The 23,250-nt window shown below is 43.1% G+C and overlaps 2 protein-coding genes across 2 annotated transcripts in view; both read right to left on the bottom strand.

The window, feature by feature from the left end:
• akap12b (A kinase (PRKA) anchor protein 12b) overlaps window positions 1–14,849 on the bottom strand; it is a 42,676-nt gene extending 27,827 nt beyond the window's left edge. The window contains exon 1 of the mRNA XM_062410845.1: window positions 14,497–14,849. Coding sequence (XP_062266829.1) covers window positions 14,497–14,631 — 135 coding nt within the window. The 5' untranslated portion in view covers window positions 14,632–14,849. The remainder of the gene's footprint in view (window positions 1–14,496) is intronic.
• Window positions 14,850–18,610: 3,761 nt separating this feature from the next.
• mthfd1l (methylenetetrahydrofolate dehydrogenase (NADP+ dependent) 1 like) overlaps window positions 18,611–23,250 on the bottom strand; it is a 34,115-nt gene continuing 29,475 nt past the window's right edge. Inside the window, exon 27 of the mRNA XM_062412050.1 lies at window positions 18,611–20,038. Coding sequence (XP_062268034.1) covers window positions 19,949–20,038 — 90 coding nt within the window. The 3' untranslated portion in view covers window positions 18,611–19,948. The remainder of the gene's footprint in view (window positions 20,039–23,250) is intronic.

Genomic DNA, 23,250 nt, shown 5'->3' with positions numbered 1-23,250 from the left:
CAACATCTTTTCTCTCCAGATCATTTTATTTGGGTTCAGTTCAGTTTCTCTTCATTGAGACGTTAAACTGAAACTTAACTGAACCCCAAAAAATGATCCGGACAGAAAATGTGTCGGTTCAACAGGCAGATTTACACAGATTCACGTCAACACACTCTGCACAAAGGAGCTGTGTTCATCTCCAGCCTAATCTCATCAGATTTAATTGAGCTAATTGGAAAATATTTGAGCGGCCACGTTATATAAATAGATGTTCCGTTCTGGTCCGGTACTTGTTGTTTGTGTATGTGTTTACCCAGAGCTCATCAGTAAACTCTTCAAATCTCTCACGTCCTCTTTTCATTTGTTCTTGTTCTCATCCTCATTCATCAACAGAAGTTAAAAAGTAACTAAGAACAGGTTTATCTCTCTCCGAGTGTTCACACATCCATTATATGCACTGGGTTTCTGTACCTGTCCATGCTGACTCACCACTAAAGGACAAAAGTAGTGATATTGTATAAATCCTGCAAATACAAAAATCGTATTTATTATATTTCAAACATTTTTGGTTTTTACTGCTTTCCTACTTTCCTTTTTTCTTTTTGTCTTTCCACTATTTCTTCTACTCAGTTTGTTTGTTATGCACCAAATCACCAAAGCTAATTCTGTTAATGTTGAAAAACTACAATGAATCTGATTCTGAAGAGCATTAACCATACATCAATCCTATCATATAACTCCTATCTCCTTTTCTCCTCGATGCATAGCCTGATGATTGTCCTCTTCAGAATCAGTGGGTTTAAGGCTGTGGGATATATTCAGTGATAAAGTAAAGAAAGACCCACGACTGCACTATACTGTAAAGATCTGTTCATGGAATATGTTGAGAGAAGGACAAGTACAGGCAAACAGGGCGTGTGGCTTCACCGTCCCATGTGATTAGTTTCACCCTGTCGACCTCTCTGACACTTCATTTCACTGACTTCTCTTATTTGTTGCTGGGAAAAGAAGAGTTGATAACTGATCTCTTATCAGTTTTACTCCTATCTGCTGTGCGGCAACAGCAACTCAACAGATTGACCATCCACCGAGCAGAAGCCGTTGTGGGACAAAGAACTTCAATAACAAATTCCGTTGGTCCACAAAGACGTCAAGATAATAAACCAAAAACTCTCAAGGACATTTCTCTCACTTTCGCTGTTACCCCCTCGGTTATCTCTGATTCCTCATCCTCTTATCTGCCTCCCTCATTTACTTCCCGGCAGCCCCCTCCGCAGCCAGTGGCACCGGGAGAGAGACGAGCCGCCGTCTCCTAAATCACCCCTCAAAGGAGATTTATGCCCCTTAAACCAAACAGAATGCAGCAAGAGGGGGGGGGGGGGGGGGGGGGGCTAATGGAAGAGGAGAGCGTGACACAGCTGGCCGGCTACACGTCACAGACACATCTCTGCTCTGAGAGAGGCGGGGCTGCGACCCTTTATTCAAGTCAGGCCCACTGGAATAAAAGCGAAGAGGCATGACTTCATAATGGCATCAAACGGGCCGCAGGACGGGTTCGCAGGACTCTGAAATTAAGGGTGAAATGGATTTAGGAGCTCACGTGTTGCAAGAGGTCTCCATTCCGATGGGTTTCCTCAAAAGCGTCTTTTGTTTTGTCTCTGTGAAAAGTTATTTTCAGACATGTGCTGAGCCCACACATTTTCCTGAGAGGCTGTATATGAGAAACATCAATTTCTAGAGATTTTCCTAACAGACCCAAGGTAAAAACTCTATGACAGGGCACGTTGATGACGTTTCTAACACGAAACGGGAAGAACACAATTATTTCAGGACGACAAAGAGGAGCTATACACGCAGGAGATGCCGGCAACTTGGAAAGAGAACGAGACTCAAAACGCTTTTGGTGAAAAGCAGCGATGCCGGATGTCCCCTCAACAAAAACACAGGATTTCCACAGTGATATTTATACATCATGTCCTGCCTCCTATGTGTTCTACCCGGGGCCCTTGAATGTAAAGAGGCGAAGAGGAAGATTGAGCTGTGGATGTGGGACCACGAGCTGTCAGGTCCGTCTCGGCCCCACGCGAACATACGGTCACACAAGCAGACTCGCAGTGGGAGCTAACCGGCTTAAAGACTCTCTGTGGGGTCGCGGTTTGTCCGGGACGGTTAACCCCGCCACCTCTGACCCCTGAGGTGTGGACACTCTCAGACAAGACAAAAGGTGGATGACGCCATCGGAGGGGCCGGGGTAGGGTGGGGTGGGGAGGGGGGAGCCAAGAGATACAAATCAGGGGAGAGGAGAAGTGAGAGGAGGTGAAACGCAGACAGAGAGCGGCAGAATGATGAGGGCGAAGATGAGGGAGGATGTGCTCAGAGCGATGATGGGGGAGTGAACTCCTTTTCATTCTAATGGCTCCAACTTCGGTGAGTGAGGTCCATTTTAGGAGGAGAAGCAGATGTAGAATTTTATTTCAGCTCATTCTTCTTTTGCTGTAAGAAGAAAACGCTTCTCCTTTCAATTCCCTGTAAAACAACGAGGGTAATGGCAACAGATTGGGAACGAGAGTCTTTCAAAGATCCTAAAGGAATAATTCTGGATGATTGATTGACTTCACTCTCTGGTCTGTGTGATAAATATGAATCTGACATATAAGATCCTTCAAAAAACTAAGTTGGTCCTTTTCTCTCTTCGGCTGTTCGGCTCAATCTAAACCAACAAGATATAAATAAAGGTTGATGTATTTGTTCAAATTCAAGTTCATATTTATTTTAATGAGAATAATTAATGAGCTTTGTTTGTGTATTAATAAAAAAAAAAAAAAAAAAACCCAAAAGCTTAGATCGATAAGTGACATATCAAACTACTCTCATCCACCCCTGTATGTTATTGGCTTGTAAGGCTTACAGGGACTTTAACATAATATAGTAAAACATTTATGTACGTATATTGATTTGTCATGAATCATTAAACCTGTGAATCTGCCGCTTCAGGCTGGGACAGAAGCCGCTCCCCTGTCTGCAGGCGTCAGCAGCAGCAGAGGGAGGAGGATGGAGAAGAGGATGGACGGGTCTCTGTGTTCTCCTTCGACCTCCCTCAATGTTAGAAATCAGTTCCTTATACATATATAGTCCGCCCCGTGATCCACAGCTAAATGTATCCTTCCACCAACTTTCATGATAATCTCTCTTCTGTTGCTCACAAACAAATACAAACCGACAGACAGTGGTGAAAACAAAACCTCTTGGTGGAGGCATCAATGGTGTCTCACAACCTGTAGTATCTCCACCACAACGCGCTGGCCTGACGGGAGCTTTCAGGGGCCTGGAGTTTTCGAGCATCACATCTCTCTGTCTCTCTTCATGTCTCTTCACCCCTGCCAGTCCTCGGTCTATTATCCCTGACCCCAACATTCACCACATACCACAGATCAAAGCTCGACAAGACCCCCGGAGAACACTCTCACTAGTTTCCACAAGCCATTATCTCAGCTCAGGAGCTCGGGCTGAGGCTACCTGGGCTTCTGTGCACACGTAACAGGCGTGTGTGTGTGTGTGTGTGTGTGTATGTGTGTGTGTGTGTGTGTGTGTGGATAGATGAACGCCGAGCACGTCAAACAAAAGTACGATGTCCTACGCAGATGCTCTACAGATTTACAAGATATGGGAGGGAACTATGTATTCGTTCTTTATTCCTCCTCCAGTGTTCCCTCCATCCCTCCAGCTGCCTCGCCCACTTCTCCTCCACAGAGCAGGACTGCATGTGATTTTATTTATGATGGCTTTCAGGAAGAGAGCCAGGTTACGATAAATCTGTGGGCTCTTCACCGGCAAACACACACACACAAACACACACACACACACACACACACAAGCTGAAAAAACACCCTTTGTGTCTGTGTGTAACGAAGGTGTGGCTGCCAGGTTTTCTATTAATTTAAACGGATGAAGGTCACATTCACTCTATCTGAAAGTTAAATAAAACATCAAAACATAATTCAGTTACTCATTAATTCAGACTCAGACTAATAGAATTGGTCATGACCAGCTCTGCTTTGTGTTATCGTACAAAAAAGTATCCTGAGATGATGTTTCACTTCAACACTTGACAGAAACACTGCACAATTTTAAATTTTGACCTCAAATCCAAGAATAAACTAGGATGACACAGCATATACCCAACAGTCCCATTGGAAAACAACATACCACACCAAATTGCACACCATCAAAGATATCCTTCCCTTAAATTTGCCAGTTTTCTTAATTAAGATGCATTATTCTCTGATGAATTGGGGAAAATGCCAAAGAAACAGTCCCGTAATGTTAAAGAGGTTCTAAGGACATCCTAGATCCACACTTTCTTGTATCAACATTTTAATGGTTCTTCCACCAAGTTTTATGGAAATCTGCTTTGAGGTTTTTGCGTAAAACAGGGGTGAAAACATAACCTCCCTGAAAGTGGTAGATACTTTTTACTCTTTTGTAGATTTAAAAAATGAAGCTAGGAGGAATTATATTGTATGTAATTTACTTTTTAAAATGAGTTGCATATATATATTCTTTAGGAAACAGAGTAAAAGGTTTCCCATTATCTGCAGCCTCCCCCCCCCCACACAGGAAACCATGTCAGTTACCTTGTGTACCCTAACCCTATTCGATTTCAGCCCGGTTCACACACACAGCGTGAGAAGAGAACCTGAGGGACACGGAATTAGATCAACAAAACAGCAGGAGGAGAGAAAAGAGCCAACTCTGCCAGTCTGACCGAGTGTCTTTCTGTTTGTGTGAGAGAAGAAGGGATGAAAGAAAGACAGGAAGGCTGAGGGGAAACCGGGGCGTCCACCTGTCCACCAGCTGCCGTCCTGGGACGACGGATGAAACCAGGTTGTCGTCCTCCACCTACACCAGAGCATCACTGACCCTTTTAACCCCCGGTCTCTTTACCTCCCACAACTTGTCTGTTTTCCATCAACCCCCCCACCCCCCGCTCATCCCTTCATCTGTGCTGCTGCGACACTTTGAACAGCAAACAGAGCCAAACAACAACAGCGGCCCCCCGTCGCAGGAAGAGACCCCACAGGACACGATCACAATCAGGCCGCACACACTGGCCAGCGCTTGACCCCGGCGGCCTGCCTCTCTAACTGGGTTGAAATAACAAATCAAACCCCCCCCACAAACCCCCACCCCCGCCCTGACCCTCCTGTCATGAATCTCTAAATATCCCGATAAGCATCAGAGCTCTCGAGCCATATGTGAGAAAAGAAGATGACTGGTGGGTGGGTGGGTGGTTGGGGGGGGGGGGGCTGGAACACATTCAGACGCCACAAACATGGTTTTAATTAGAGAGACGCTTGAACCAGACTTTGTTTTTATGGCTTCAGGCCTCAAATTACTTATAGATTATTGCCCTACTAGTAGAGGTTTGATCTCCGTTTGGTCACAGAAACAACACTGAGGGTTCAGGACGTCACTTCGACTCTAAACTATCCAAATATTCAAAGAGCAATTTTCCAGATTCGCATAGTTTGAGGCAGCTTTTAAGCTCCGGCGGCATTAAATAAATTAAAGGATTTTCAAATGACACAGAAGGGGAGTGGGGAGTGGAACGCTCTTATGATCCTAACTTATTTTTTGTTCTATTAGCACAGACAATTAAGTCTTGTTGTGTTCTGGCCTGAGAATCCTAGGCCACCATGTCGTTCAGTTTAATGTCAAACAGAAACAATTTTCCTTTAATAAGCAGAATAATTGTTGTTTCGATTGGATTATTTGAAAGTTTTATTTTATGAAAGAGAAATAAACCAACAGCTGTAAAAGTATTACAATTCAATATTTAGAATGATGTATATTGTTGATCCTTTTAACCAAAAATGAAAAATGAAACCAAGAAGATGGCGTCAATCTTTTGTCAATAACAGATTCCAAAGTTTCCATAAAGGTGTAAATGTTCTACTTTATTAAACATCTGGATAGTCATGCTCATGGGTGTTGGTTTGTGGCAGGGGTCTAGAGGGTCTCAGGGGGTCTAGAGGATCCTATCTCAGACAAAAAGGTTATTCAAAGCATGTTTACACCAACTAACAGAACTAGATAGAGACTAAAAACCAGGAATGCATAAACAAAACTATATAACAGGGCGGATCAGGACGGGGAATAATAACCAGAACAATAACTATTTCATATTTGAAATGAGATTATAAAAACATTATCTTCAGGGCAGCAGACTGCAGGTTACTGGGTCAAAGTCGAGGTCAAACAAGGACAAACAATAAATATCAGTGAGAGATGCTCACAGCACATCACAATAGGATTTAAATAATTAACGCTGGAATCTTTTAATTCCAATAACTGCAACAAACAACGTGGATGAATAAAATGGCTTCACAGCAACTTTCTGATTCCTGTTTATGTTAGTGGTACAGATATTCTTCTTTTATATTATTCCGTTTTTTGTAAATAATTCAATCTCTGCATCCCATATGACTAAAAAACACTTTCATCCATCTGAAGGTAATTTACGATCATATGGTAGCAATGACATCATCATAGCATCACTATGAGATCAGAAAATGACATCATACTGTGTGGTAATGCATTCAATACGATTAGAGACATGATCTATGGCTTATTCAGATGAACCAATCAAACATCTACTCTACGTGTGTGCGTCACTCCTCTGAATGATCATTGATGAGGGCTGCCTTCAATGATTGATTCAAATTGATCCGTTATGAATATCACAGCATTGATCAGTGCAGCTTTAGAGCAGGGGAGCCTGGCGTTCGAAACTCCCTCAACTGTTTCAGTCCCATTTAATTAAAACACAGTCTGAGGAGACATGTGAGAGAAATCAGCTGTTCTCTCACTCAGCGTCTCGTCCCTTCACAGATTCACTGATGCATTTAAATCATCTCTTCTTTAAAATAACAACCACGTGAATTGCTTAATCACAAACAGGCACATGGAGTCCTGGAGTTTTTGGTGTAACAATAAATCACGTGGAATTTTGTCGTTGTGATCGGACGAGAGCGCTTAGTTATCATGAATGAAATATTGTTGTTCTTCCGGCGTCCACAGCAGCGAACACATGTTCGGCGTTTGAAACAGAACCTTTCTATTGGGCTCAAATGAGTAAGCAGTGACCGCTTGATTCACTTTGCTGTATCTGTCTAATTATCCTGAGCCAGCGCAGAGCATCATAAGACCCCACTCACTGGGTCCTGATGCAGCGCTGCTCACAGTTTGTGACGCTCACGGTGAAAATACAGTAAACGCTGTATTCACAGGACGGGACTCGTGACGTGAACACCTTAACTTCGTGAGGTCAGCCTCGACTCTTTCAATCACAGCTGCAATTGGATTTTTTTGTTGTTAAGAGGAAGTGGCGTGTTTTAAATTCCTTTTGGACGTCAGCGGTTCACAGCTGCCGACGAATGAAAACACGTTGCTTCATGTGGATTTGACAAAAGTGGCGGATGCACAGAACGGATATTAACTCGTGAACTCAAGTTACAAATAAAGTAAATATAGCAAAAGACACATGTTGAAAGAAAGTTTTAAGAGACAGTTTAAAATCAGGCAGTGAGAGTTTGAGTCTAAATCCTTTTTTAGATATTTACTCCAGAAAACATGTCTGGATTTTATCAGACCCTCCGGATGATATCAGGAGAATATCTACAATTCGGTGCAGTTCTTTATATTCAGTCATTGGTTGGAGAACTAACAGTCAAAACCCTGTTTGGTCTTCACAGCTTGGCTCTGGATTGATAACTAATAGTTTACCGCACAGGGTTTCATTAGAGGAACTCAAGCTGGAGCGTGAATGAGTCAGAAGTTCAGCCAAGTAGCTGAAAGTCGAAAAGTCATGATTTAAACTCAATTCTGGCCGCGAGTGAAGGGAAGCTGAAGCAGGTGAGTGAGTGCTCATGCTTCTGTGATTTTGTTCAAGGTCAGGCAGTTACATTTATTTCCTATTTAGGCCGAGGGATGTAAACTCCGCATCGCACTGATCTGGATGAGCTGAGATAAGAGAATCAATCACTCATTTAAAGAAACAACTCTATCTTAAAGGTTAAAGAAAAGCATGATCGGACACGTTTTTTAAAACGTTGTCTCAGAGGAATTCAAGGTTAAACAGCTAATGAATAAATTAGATTGAACGCGTTACAGGAGAAACATTATATAAGGCAGTCAGGCACATGGGGAGCAGTTTATTTCTGTTGAGAGCAAGTCTAAGAATTCACTGGACTATACTGTAGGAAAATGTTACAAGCTCCAGGGATATTAAAGATACACATTTTCCACTATTTTTATAAAAGTTAAAATCAAGTCATTGTTTGTCAGAGACAGAAATGTTCTGTAATAACAAAGATGAGGAATCAGCTGAGCTATAGAGACGAACCACTGCTACACAACCCACATACTGCGAGCGTCCTTCAAATGCTCCAACAGCTCCCACCAGCACTAAAGAACCACCGTCATAAAACACTCACACACACACACACACACACAACATGGCCTCACACACACCTCCCTCTCTGCTCTGTAGTTAGTGCTGCATCAGGACCTGAGCCGATGAAAAATGGATGACGAGCAAAAAATGGCAGCAGAGAGGGAGGGAGTTGAGCAGGATCGTGGAGGAGGGGTGGTTGAGAGAGAGAGAGAGAGAGAGAGAGAGAGAGAGAGAGAGAGAGAGAGAGAGAGAGAGAGAGAGAGAGAGAGAGAGAGAGAGAGAGAAGAGGAACACTGCGAACCAGGTGTTTTCTTTTTATAACCATCCCTCTCACAGCTCTACGTTTTTAGTTTTTGCCGAAAAATGTCTTGTCCTCCTTTGTCTTAAATGTTTTTATCCACTTGGACACTCTGAAAAACCAAAGTGGGATCGGGAGCCATTTTGTTTCAGCTGTCACTGGTGCATCGCCAGTGTCGTTGAGGAGAAAACTCCTGTCATGACGTGAAGATGAGAAATTCTCGACTGTAAATGTGTTGCATCAGATCTAATTATACTGACTAGAGAATTGAAACAGTTCCTATATCTGTTCATTATATGGTACGAATGGATTTGTGGCTACTCATGACGGACTCAACATTAGGATTTGGGGTTTTTGGACATATTTGAGGTCAGTGTCTGGGGGACAGTTTGACGTCCTGCTGGGGACGCTAGCACCTCGTCTGAAGAGGCTGAGGACCATAGCTGCCTAAGGTATTTTGATTTGATATAGGCTAAACTTATAGTGTACCATGATAGGCTGATACCTTTATGAAAAAGACGAGTTATGGACAAAGAGAGACGGTGAAACCTCAGTGAGATGTTTTGTGACTAAGATGATTTATAACCTTTACCAAATCTCTTAGAGTCTGAATTATAAGACAGTAAGTTTATAGAGAGTATTTCTGGGAGCAAAAAAGTATAATTTCTCAAACAATACTGGGAAATGTCATATTTTTTTTATTTGTGTTCAAACAACAGCTGGTGTTTTCTTGCCAGTTTTGCAGGGTCAGAATGTTTAAGGTAAAAATAGCTGGGAGTGGATTTGTGATCACTTTGTGGGCCCGTGCCTACACTTTCCACACACACAAACACACACACACTCTGAGTTTGCTCTTTTTTCTTAATTTTCACTCAACCTTTGTCATCAGCTAAAACCAGGCAGGAGGGAGGACTGAGGAACAATCGGCTGATTCTTCTGCCTTTATGTCGCACTGGCAGGTCCCCCCACTAACTCCCTCTCTCCCTCTCTCTCTCTCTCTCGCTCTACACCCATCCCTTCTTCTACCCCTGCCCGAGCAAAGCGGTGCTCCACCTCCCACCCTGTCGGTTCCTTCCCCTTGTTTTTGGGCCGCTGCACATAAGGGGCCCCGCGGGCTTCTCCCCCGTCCCGTCCCATCCTCAATAGATCCTCTGTCTGACCCCTTCCTCCTCCTCCTCCTCCTCCTCCCCTCCTCCTCCTCCTCCTCCTCCTCCTCCTCCTCCTCCTCCCTCCACCCCTTCGGTCTCTCCCTGCAAAACAGGATAATCAGAGCCACGGCAGCGTCTGATCAGCCGCAGCTCATTATACAGGAACGCACCAGCCTTAATCAGCGCACATTATATAACATAACAGGATGTGGGATCATTGGAGTCACCTGCTAACGCTATTGTGATGGGTGGAGAACCTGACATGTGATGCAGGTCTCATGCTCAGGTGGTTATCTGCTGTGTGTTTGCTATTGTTTCCTTAGGCCGAGCGGGTACGTTGACATTTTATTTTTCTGGGAACTCTCGTGCAGCTGAGGTACAAGAAATGGAAACAGTTTGGGGAGTTAAGGAAGAAAAGAACCTGTGACCTCCTGTGTCACATTTACATGTCGGTAATGTTTGAATTATCACAATGAGTCATTTCTCCGCGAGACGCTGAAGTAACACGACCTCACGATCGTCTCCGCGGCCCAAAGAGCGACTTAGCACCTGCAGAAAGTCGTGTTGCTGCTGATCCCCGGTGAGTTCACTTCTCAGCTCGCTGCACTGAAGTCAGAGTGCAGTGCACGGGGGGGGGGGGGTCAGTGCCCTGTGACATCACTGCTGGCTGCAGTTACAAGGCACTGAAGACCACACAGCAGGGAAATTAAATTAAATCTACTTTACGAAGCAGGCAAAGAGTCGGGCTGCATCCATGTTACGTAAGACCTTTTAAAACTAAAACCATCCAGATGAGCGTTTTACTACGTATCCAGAAATAATACTAACCCATCTGAAAATGCACATCACGTAACCACCTGTCTATTTGCAGTTGATTGCATAGTGGCAGAAAATACTACGAACTGCAAGAGAGCAAACGGAAGAAAGTAAGAGCAGGGGTTTGTTTCATTGGCCCTACGATGAGGTGGAACTGTTACTGGTGTAACAATACCAATGATATCAGTATTATGTGTCCAATATGCATTCAAATCACATTTTGTTGTTAGAATTACACTTAATCTTTGTACATAGTTATTACCTGACATGCATATGCTTGCTTTGTCGGCTGCCTGTAACCCTAGGTCCACTTTTGGGGAACCCCCCCTCCTTAAAAGGGCGTGTCTTCACCTACACTGTTTCCACAGTTGCACTGACAATAAGTGTTACCGCACTTTGCTCCCACCAGTACCGTCTCCATCATCGTATCTAACCGACCTCCATTTCTCTCCGTCCAGACTAAAACCCTGCCTGCAGTGTGGCAACGTGCATAAAGTGCATTTACACACAAACCACTGTCATATTCTGGAGGAAATCAAGTGTGACAAGTGTAACTCATTTAAGATTCCTAATCAGATTGAAGCCAGATAGGAACACCTCAAGGCACAAGTAATCCCTCAGTTTGTCCCTGAAAGGTCATAGAGTCCAAACACAGCAGCTCAGTGGTGGTGATGGAACAAAAAAGGCAACATCTGGCTCAAGGAAAAATTTACAGAAAACATTCTTGAATTTATATATATATATATATATATATAATAATAAACAATTATTATTTGACACTTGTCAAGCTCCTGGAGACAGAGAAGTATGAAGAAGGCTGGTCGGGGGTGGTTGAGAGAGAAAGATTCCTTGGTGGAAAGAGCAGGATATTTATTAACTGAGTATCAAGCAGCACGGCTCCATCCATTTCCACTTCATCGTCCAAACGCACACACACACACACACACATACACACACACACACACACACAAACACACACACACCTGATAACGCGCAGATACAAGCTCATGTGACCCTTTTCCCTGCCATTTCAAATAACACCGGTTTCAACGTTCCTGATTTATTCCGAGAAAACGACTTCAAAACCACTGTTTTTTATCTCAGATCGTTCACAACCTTTAAATCTGCAGTTTTCCTGTTACTCTCTCCTTCCTCTGAGATTTCAACAATAAAACACGTTCCACTGCCCAAGGCCGGGCAGGGTCCTCCTCCAAGTTTCATACTACACAGTTAATGCCAATCAAAGATCAAAGAGATATCTGTAAGCTCAGAGTATCCAGAAAGGATTTTCCTTAAATAAGTATTGGATAAATCGTTAATAGAATTACTCTGATCATTGATAGAGCTTTAAAAGGTCCTTTTTGAGCTGTATGCACAGTTGCTGTTTTTCCAGCACAAATATATCTGAGGATTTGGTGCATTTCCTTGTCTTATGTTATTATACTGGTTCTCTATATGCGCTTATCGGTTAGAAAAACAATGTTACAACACCTTCTTGGGCTCCAGGAAGTTGTGACGCCCATTCTTCACTCTTTTCTGACGTTTAAAAACTAAAAAAATGATCAAGTGTCAATTAATAATTAGTAGATGGATGAATAATGAAACAAATCATTGCTCAAAGCCTTTACTTTTTAATGTTTTAATGGATTTGTGGCCAGATTTTGCATAATATACTTCTATGAAGTGTCAACGTGCACATTATTCCATCGTAACATCATATCTGTCATTTTCTAATCTTCAGTACCTCTATTTTCGTAAATCTATCTGAAACTTTGATTGCACATTGATGAAATTCCCTGGGACAAATAATCTCAAGCTGTGAAGCTCTTCCAGTTCAAATCTGATCAGGTTGAAATTTGTCTCGGATTTTACTCGATGTGACAGGAACACGTCATCGTGCCGTTTTGGCAGCTTGGAGAACTGATTTATGTGTATGATTGAATTTCTGTGAATGAATGATTGAGTATTTCTCCGTTGCTTTGGCCGCCGATCACATCTTTATATTGATTGGGAATATGAGAGCCACGACAGACAAATAAACAACCCGGCCCCAGTGTGGCTGATGAAACCTGTGACGACAGCTCCTCACACACGAGCGAACAAACGCAGCCACGAGTTAGAATCCAATGCGTTAAGCCCCTCGTGCTTCCTGTCTCCCTCGGTGTCATTTAGATTCCACGGTGACCTTTTTGTGAGGAGAGCCAGGGCCACAAATCTGACCCGCTGACCTCCTGCCTGCCAAAAAGTCAATAAATCCAATAGGTTATACGAGGCGTGAACAGAGCAGGTGACGGGACACGCACAGTCATTAGCGGGCACCTTCCAAATATTCATTCACACGCAGCTGAGCAATTTACACCGAGGTAAAAGCGCTGAGTGGACAGGACGCCTCAGATGATCACATCTGGAGCCCAACACACTGAAGGCTGAGGACAGGGACGGACAAATGTTTGATTAGTTCAAACACGTCGGGGCTCAGTAGCTCAGTGTGTCAACAGTGACACGACTACCGAGCTCTATTATTGAGTTTGAGACATTTTATTATTCATTAATAGTTTATCAAACTCTGGGGCCGTTGGTAAAATGTTTCATTTGATTATGTGAAGCAGAGTTTAATCCCTGAGTGGACTAACTGCCTCGTTGACTGACAGACATTATTTCATAATCAATTAATTAAGTAATGTCTCTTTCATATCATATCATTATTATCGTATTAATTTAATTTCTTCTAGTTTTGTAGTGCTGCTTACATTTTCTTGAAGAAGCAATTAACAAAAACAGAATCAGCAGATTAACTGATCATTTCAGTCTACTGTAAAGCTCTGATCTATTTTCTTTGGGTCCTGTGACTCCAGCACTTCTGCAGAGGATGAGACACTAAATGTAATTTTGAAGAAAACAAATCTAAAGGATTCATTTATAGAAAATCTTATTTTTAAATTTCATTTGATCATTTGTATGCATTATTCCACTTCTCCCCCTCACACCAGATTAATAATAATAACAATTATAACAACAATTATTAATATTATTATCATTAATAACCACAATATTGTTTCTTTCATCTTTTTACATTTCTCTTATATTTTTTAACGTTCCCCTGTAGGAGGAAGATACAAAAGCATTTCTTTCTATTTGTTGATAAGTGGAATAAATAGAAATCTGTCTATTTTAGATTTAGGTTTTGCTGTAAAGAATTCTGCAATATAATTTAACTATTTTTCAATATTTAATATCTTATGTATTTAAATATTATTTCTTGGACATATTTAGAGTAAAAAGGTTAACAGTCAGATTTTGGCTTTGGAGGAAAGAACGTGAACATTGTGAAATGAATGAGTGTAAACACAAATCATGATGGTCTGGTCCTTGTGGTGTTAATTCAATCAAAACATGTCAGGTACACACAAACAACAACATGAATGTGTGTGTTGTTTATCCAGAGTGTTGCTGAGGCCATGTGTGAGTCTGTGAATCTGAACCGGGCTGAGCTGGGTTTGGTTTTATCACTGCAGAACAAGTCCAAACATTACTCAGCAGAAAACCGCAGCGCTCACATGGAGCGTGTGCGCTGCAGCACGATGCGCACAGAGGGTTAGGAGGAGGAGGAGGAGGAGGAGGAGGAGGAGGAGGAGGAGGAGGAGGAGGAGGAGGAGGCAGGTATGTTTGCAAACACACAGGTAAACTGGCTCGTGTAAAGACGCATAAAGTTACGCAGTGGTGACATGGGGTCCAGCTCAGGGAGGTGTGTGTGTGTGTGTGCAGGTGGCGGGGGATGGAGTGAGAGGAGTCGGTACCTTGGTGTCCAGCGTGCCGCCTCCCTCCTCCCGGAGCACCTCCAGCTCCGCGCTCAGCTCCCCCCCGGAGGCTGCGGCTGACGCATCCTCCTCCTGGCTCTTCCCGTCCCGCGGCACTGAGCTCTCTGCTCCCATGGCGAACACCGGGGATGAAGGGGCCCTGTCTGCGGTTATACTTTCTCTCTGGATGAAAAAATGAACCGACCCTCCGGTGGCGACCAGGACTGAGAGAGAAGTGCGTGTTATCGAAAGAGGAGAAGGAGGAGGAGGAAGAAGAGGAGAGTATCCGTGATGCGTCCGGCTGGCTGTGCGGTGCAAGACAGCTCCGCCCCGGGGTAACCTGGATGTGGAGTGATGAAGAGTGAGGAGGACCAGAAAACTCTTACAGGACACCCCCCTCCTCCCCCTCCTCCTCCTCCATCACCACCTCCTCAAACACCTCCCCTCAGGGTCACATGGGGCTCCGCCTTGCAGCATCACAGACTAATGGAGGAAAGACATGAAGCATCTGAAAGACAAAAGAGGAGGATGACACACACACACACATAAACAAACACATACAGACACTCACACATAAATCTTTCTGATGTGATTATTGTGTATCCGCCCCCAGCAGGAATTGGTTTAGATCTGCTCAAAGAGATAAACCAATTAAATTAGAGATGTTAGATAAACACGTATCACTGACACGAGAGTAAATCCTGCAGACATCAAAACTTACATGAGGAACTTTGAAACGTGTTGGTAGGTTACATGATGGGAGATAAAAGATTGTATAGAAACACTACTAATACACACGCGGGACCCACAAAGAGGTGGCTTCATACTTTAACTGTGCTTCATTTTATTGTATTTTTTAGGAATATTACCTCGGATACTTAAGCACATTATACTTTCACCATATCTCATTTTGAACATAATCTTTAGGAATATCGATTGTAGCAAAACTGCAAAATATAAAACATTTTTCATCACCACAACATCTTTGTCTCGCCATTTCTGGCTCACAAGGTAATATCTGCTTTTTCTGGCAAATAAACGTTTGTGGTGATGTGGTGAAACTTTGTCACGTTACAAAAACAGCCATGTTTTCTTTGTGGTTTGTATAATAACCACAAAGAAAACGTGAAAAGTGCTCAAATCTATTGAGAGTTCAGCTCAAAAAAATCGGTTGTCCCCGATGCTCTGAGCAGCTCTGCCTCTCCGATGGGGAGATGATGTTCAGGTTCAAACGTTAATTGCAGGGGGGGCATGTATTTTGTTTGGAATTTTAGAACGTGCAAATTACAGCCCGAGCTCTCAATGCCAAGTTCACACAGGCTTACAGACGATGGAGGGTCGGTGCAGCAAAACCCCAAACACAGTATTCAACATCCCAAAAAACACGCTGAACAGAGAAATACTCAAAATACAATCTTTATATAAGTATTTTATTTAGAAAAAGACTCAGCAAAGTCAATAGATGGGGAAATAAACTGAGGCTATAAGTCGAATGAATTCATTTTCATGGCACCAACACAGTTATGGAGAAATTTGACATTTCAAATAACTGTTAGGACATGACTTGTCCTCAAAAACTAGATTGAAAGTCCATAAAGCAAAAACATCTACATATAACAATGCAAACGTTCAATTTATAACATTATTTTTGTGAAACAACACAATCGATGGCCACGACGTCCCTGAAGCTGAAGTGAGGTTCCACTCTCTCAGAAACCAGTGCTGTGAAACCCACAGATTTAAGTCACCGTCATGTACTGGTACTGGAAGGCCTCAGAGCTCCTGCTCGGTCCACAGTGCTGACAGCAGCACATGAAGATCAAATTAGAGAAATCATTACATTATCAAATCAAAGTAACCAAGGACACATGATGAGCTGTAACCGTCAGTCCACTTATCTTGGGGGGGATTTCGGGTAATCTAGGACTATGTTTTGACAATTTTGACTTTTGCAAATTATCACCAATCTCAATATTCCATCCACAGGTTGAAGTTTGGGTGTTCCACATGACCAGAATCCCCCCCGAACATGTGACAGTCTCTCTAAAGTGATTTGTGGTCGAATGTACACGCAGCATGTTCGGTGCCTCAAAAAGGTCGAGGCTAAAAAAGTCCACATCTACGCAGATGACACCTTTATTTATATTAATACTGTCCAGGTTTCTTGACAGTGCTCACAAGAGAAGAGGAAAACTTTGAAGGGAATAGCGAATATTTAGAAAATGAGCAAAACTGTTATTTCACACAAAATCTTACAACGTCAATGCAATGCACAGTATTGACCCTGGTATTTCAGAAGCTGGAGGATGTTACAACAGAATCTCCAAACCCTCGTGAGTAAATTGTCTCATCACCTTTGTGGCACAAAACCATCCGACACTAGTAAAGCAACATATTGTTTATTGTTATCATTATCATAGAATAAGAGAGACAAGACGGAGTGAACCAAGACAAGGAAACCTCATTACACATGTGCAGCACACGCAGTTCAGTGATCGATGACCTTCGGAGCGGCAGTGCTGATGTCATCTGTTAGACGGCGGGGATGGGGGGGTGGTGGCTGGGGGTGGGGTAAGACGGGGGAGGGAGATTCTTACCGCTCATCTCATGATGTAAGAAAACATTAAAAGGCCATCGAGTGCGTTTAATGAGATCTTTCACACTTTACTGGAAACACGAATCCACTCATGGATTTTTGTCCAAACACAGTCAGAGTCTCACTTAAATTTAAAAGGAACAAACATCAAAACAAGACGTATTGGTGAAATCTAAGCATTAGCCTTCGAATGTTAGGACAGATTGGAAAGTGTCGACTCCTGCAGCCACACACGCATACAAATCTCTAAATGTGACAACCAAATGTTGTGAAATGCAGTTTTTCTCCCCCACACAGACAGGGCCCAGTGAAGAATGTGGCCCTGAGGCTGGATGTCTGGCCGAGGGCACCGTGCAGACAGACACTTTGTCACAAGCAGCAAATTAAGGCTTTAGTCCCAAAAAAACAAGAAGAAAAAAAAAAAAAAACTAACGTTAGCAGAGACACAGCGGGGGAAACTCTCCAGAGCGTTCAGGCGAGGGGCGGAGCAGCAGGGAGAGGCAGGATGTAACGTCTTCATTCTGCTGCAGAGATCCTGTGTGTGTTTACCGCTCATCAACAGTCCACAGTCCCTCCGGGGATTGTTGAGGGGGTTTCCACATTTCAGTGCGTGTCTGACAGCAGCTGTAGTAAAGCCACGGTGCAAACTTGAAAGAAATTGTGTAAGTAATCAGATTAATAAGATGGAAAAAATGGAACACTCTGACATGTGAAGTTTTCCAGGAGGTCGGGGGTTCGAACCCACGCCTCCGTCTGAGGGGACCTGTCCTTGGTACTGAAATTAACCACTCTATTAAATATGAGAGGTAAAAGATGGGAGCTCAAACAAGTGGAACGTTAACCGCAGTGAGGCTCAACGTAAACAACTCCGACATGATGAAACAGGGATTCTTCCAACGTTACAAAGCAACGACAAAGACCCCCCCCATATCTTCAAATCTGTCATCAGCTCAAAACCAGAGGGTTGAGTCGCTCAGTCTCTCACACACACACACACAAACGTTGCCATTGGAGCACTGCTGTACAAATGAGGACATTCCTGCCGCCCCCCCCGGACTGTAGATTTAAGTGCCAGATCCTGCCGGGTGAACACGGGGAATAACAGAGTGAGCAGGTGTGGAATGCCAGCTATGACAGGCACACACATGTGCACACATGTACATCGGCTCCATGTTGCAAACCCAAACACCTCCTGATGACAGGTGCTGGACCCTGGGGTGCTGCCTGGGTCCCCCCCCCCTCCCCCAATCATCAACTTTTTTTTTTAGGCATATGTGCAACACAGGGGCTGCGCACCCCACCCCCCCCCCCCCCCGCTCCTGTGGGGTGCAAAGCTGAACTTGGAAGAAGACCATAACACAATGATGAAAAGTGTCAAAGTTGTGATGTGGAGTGAGACGGAGAAAGGTTTCTGTTTTTGCAGGAGACAACAGGAAGAAAACACATGTGACCAAACAACAGCTGAACCACAAGTCAACTGCCAGTTGTGACAAAACATAAATACACAAAGCTCAAAGCTTTGGAGTGAATGAAAGGTTTATTTAAAAAGGCACAATTAGACCATGAGAACCAAACAGTTCAACATACAACCGTCCATGAGAAGAATACAAAAAAAGGCTTCAAATCTAATATTCGATTTAGGCCACAACAAAATATTAAACACAGTTACGGTCACAGCATAATATTTCGAAGGTTTTATAACATGAAGGCACAAGTGAGGACACAGATTCTTGATTCGGTATCAGACAAACATAACTAGCTTGTAACTGTAACAGCAGTGATACATTCATTAGTTTGCATGTAAACCAGCCACCACCTGCGTGGGAGCAACTCAGAGAGGTGGAAGAGATGAATGTGTTGTACTCAAATGTAAAATTCCCACAGTCGTCTCCTGGAGATGTGGAACGAATCGCTTGAAATCAAGGAAACCCCCAAGAAATATCATAAAATATACGAACATTTTAATGAAATGAAGCAGAGAAAAACAGGAAATGTGATATTACACAGCAAATGGCATCTATTAAATGAGTGAGGTTATTTTTATAGCTCCTCTGCTGCACAATTTCCTGGGGTAAACCCTGAAATGTGATTACAAGCTGAATATATTTCCTCACATAAAATAGAATACTTATATCTAAAAATATCTTAAAACTGACTTAAAATAACGAGTGCAACTTCACATTGGTAGTACAGCAGCTAAAGAGTTAGGAAACTAGGAGTAGTGAGGCGTAAGAAAAAAAACGTAAATACCATAAAAAGGCTTTTTGTGCGTACATCAGCAACTCAGTTAATAAATACACAAAAGCTTAAGATGCACTTAAAATCTGTGGCACCACTGGGGGACATTTGAGTCGCTTGTTTTCCACAAAAGAATAAAACACTAAAAAAATGTCGAAATGATTTGAAGACTTCAGTAACTTTTCCATACAGAGAAAATCTTTGGCTTGATCGCACAAATGTGCAAACACAGCATGAGTTTGTAATCTGCGTTGGTGTACTTTTTGTGCGTTTGCTTTAGAACATGTTACTGTGAAGGAATCGTAATGAAAACCTGTCAGACGTGCACTGGGTGGATGGATTTTACGATGCACACATGGAGCTGAAGCTCTTAAAAACAGCAGAGAGCCTGACGCACAAACCAGCTGATGAACCAACCTCTCAGACTGGAGGCCTGGCACCGGGCAATGGTAGTAAACCGAAGGAAACTCCAGGGGGGAAAACAAAGCCTCATGTTACAGGTTATATAAACATTAACTATCTATAACGTCAGCGCTGTGAGATGACCGAAATGGTAGAATATTTTGTATTAATGTATACGTGACAATAGCTATATGGTTATCTTTAAGCGGAGCATGCTCAGAAGAGCCCGGTGATTTCCTCCGTGACCGGGTCCAGGTCGATGTCGTAGAAACAGGGTCGGGTCGGCAGGCCGGGCATCGTGCTCATCTGAGGAACAACAAGAAGAGCAGCAGGTGAAAACTTTTGTAAGTAAACAGAGGAGGAGAAAAAAAAAAATGGAAGCGACTCAAGATGATTGAATTCAAGCTGGAATATCCTGTCAAACTGCTCAGGCTCTTTTTTAACAGTCAAAGAGGATCGTCTGGAACAAGTGAACAGGCACAAGGAGAAAACGCCACCTTTAAAAAGTCTTCATTTCATTACAACATTTCACAGATGCTTCTGGTTCAAATCTGAAAAAAACAAAAAAACTGTAATTTGTATTTTCCCTTTTACATCTAAATATGTAAATATGCCACTAAAATGATGAAAAGTCTAGATTGAAAGGTTCTAAATGAAAAGGACTGTCTGAGACAATGCAGCCAAACCGAAAAACTTTTCATTTGAATAACTGAAATAAATCAATACGCAAAAGGAAAATAGAAAGAAACCCAGCATTGCAATGTATATTATTTATATTTCTCTACTGAAAAACAAAGATATTGAACTTGTTTTTCACGTCGTCTGTACCGCTGCTAAAGGAATGGCCTGAGAAACAGTTGTGGCAGCTGAATAATAGACGGTCTTTAAAACAGGAGTTTCACAACAATGTCAGTGACAACATTGACTTCATTAGAAGGTAAGATCACAATCTCTATAATAGCAGCAGCTCATGAGGAAGGCTTGACCACAACACAGCTGTTCTGCCCCATGCAGACGAGAACCCATTACGACCTGGTGTCTAAACTTTGGGAAATGAGACCGAATGAGATCAACGTGCACGCGGCTCAATGACTATAATCTGGACTCGTGGAACTCCAGAGACAAGGACCTGCGACGTGTTGACAACCTCCACTTTAGCAGTGATGAATTCAGCGGGGGACAGTGGCTGCTTTGTTCTCAATAGACATCACGATATCCATAACAAAAGGCCGACTCACAGGGACGAGGCGAAATGAAGGAGGTGTGCGCGGTCATAGCGGTAAGAGCAGCTACTGTAACCACGGAGTGAGATCAGTGGCCGGAAGAAAAGAGGCTGTGCAGACGCTCAGGGAGTTTTATAAAGAATCATACTTTTGATTTGTCAAATGTGTAGAAATAAGAAGCTGTGAGTGAAAGGTGAAATAATTAAAAAAGGTAAATGATAGAAATGTTACTGTTTGCACAAGTCAGTTGAATAACATACATTCAATATATGTTTTTAAGGCAGGGGTGATGATGAGACTTTGGTTTGGTGTGTGTGTGTGTGTGTGTGTGTGTGTGTGTGTGTGTGTGTGTGTGTGTGTGTGTGTGTGTGTGTGTGTGATAATGCATGTGGGAACAGTTTTTGAGTTTTTGACAGAGATGGATTAATGAAGAACAAAAACAAACATCTTTACAGGGGGGAATTCTCCCTAATGAAATTTGTGACATGAACACGAGAAAGCATGTGAACGGACACTAAACCAAGAACAGTCAACAACAGCTCGACAGGCCGGATGTTGACAGCGTTTGCTCTGAGGACCACGGTGATCGAAGGTTTTTGTCAGGTGTCAAAAGAAACCCAACGCAGATCCCGGTAAAAAAAAAAGAAAGAGGAGCTCGCTCGCTGCATTTGATCAAAAGCAACTGTGTGACCCATAAAAACACTTTACCCAGTCGGATCGTCCAGTCCGAGCTGAGAAACAAAATTGTGAAGCTCATTAGGCATTCTTTGCATGCCTCCTTCCTTCTGACCCGGGGCCAGTTTTATGGGCCCATTAGTGAAAACGAGACAGGAGTAAGTGACCGGACAGTTTCCTGTCTGCGGAAACGTAACTGTGGGCGAGAGTACATGAAGGGACAGAGCAGGGAGTGCGTGCGACTCAATCTGACAGAGCTGATGCTATCTGCTATCTGCTCATTGCAGGCCGGTGTGATGTCAGCTGGGACGGTTACATGACGCTGTTCTGACCACGTCCATCAAAAGGCTTCAACCACAGATGAGTCAGTGTGAGCAGACTCACAGGACGTCAGTATGACTGCAGCACATTGTTGTTTGCATGGAACGTATTGAGTGTAATTTATGTTTTCCACTAAAATACCGTACTTATTTATAAACGTAATGGTCTCAATGCAGACAGGAGGAGGTGGGCATCAAACCACCGACCTTCTGACCAGAGGACGACCCTCTCTACCTCCTGAGCCGACAGTGTGCACAGGATATAACGACTAGTCTTAAAGCCAATCACAGTCCAATATAGATTCTGCATAGATGTCCAGCAGTTCAATTTGAAAAAAAAAACAACTTAAGAGATTTCAATTAAACTTTTTAAACCCAACCTGAGTCAATACTTTAATATTCCAAGTCTCAAGCTCTGCAGGTGTCAGATGGTGCTGCAGTGATCTGAGGTGTCCATCATGTACCTGGAGGCTTCACTCAGGACGTTACTGACTGTGAAGACAATCTCTCAAAGTTTTCAAAGCAACAGAAGATGCACTGTTCTGCCCGTCCTCCTCCTCTGGAGCCTGAGAACAAGTTGGCAATCGCAGGAACACGTAGCGCTCTGTGGCTGAAGTTGGAATCTCCACTCTACCAAATAAGTCCTCGCATTATACCCCAACACAATGTGCCTTTGTCAGGGGAAACCCCGGAGGGGACGATGGAGCTGGATTTCTAACCCCCTCGGATTTTTATTGGAGAAAAGTCTCCGTCAACAATCAGGACAATTGCTCCAGAGGATTGTGGAGATTGTGAAACTGAACTCACGAGCCAACACTTGGGCCATTTAGGATTATTGAATTGTGCAGGGAGGGAAGTGAAGGCGTTACTGTAAGTGTGACATTTAAATGACATTAATTTAAAAGTGCCTATGTCGACTATCATCAGGGGATGAATGGTTCACTGACAGAAAAAGTGGAGCTGCAGTGAAGAGACTCATCTGTGAGCACGATGATATGGATTTTTATTTGGATCTGCACCTAAATCTCACAAAGTATCAGTCCTCTAAATATTTCGGCCACATGATCAGGATCTGAACCAAAATGTATTGGGTTGTTCCCTGGGTCATGTCCCACCCCTCCTCAAACATGTCATGGAAGTCAGTGGGGAAAGTTTGGTCAGTCTGGCTAATAACACAAAAACATCATCTCCAACAGAGAAGGACAGAAAATGGTTCGAGTGAACTGTGCTCAGTGCAACTTTAAGGGGTGATGCAAGATGTGGTTGAGACGGGAGCTTTATTTTTCAGATTAAAATGTGA

The sequence above is a fragment of the Platichthys flesus genome, chromosome 18 (assembly GCF_949316205.1).
Source record: "Platichthys flesus chromosome 18, fPlaFle2.1, whole genome shotgun sequence".
Lineage (NCBI taxonomy): Eukaryota > Metazoa > Chordata > Actinopteri > Pleuronectiformes > Pleuronectidae > Platichthys > Platichthys flesus.
Note: the sequence above shows the minus strand (reverse complement) of the source record. Positions and strands in the feature narration are given on the sequence as shown.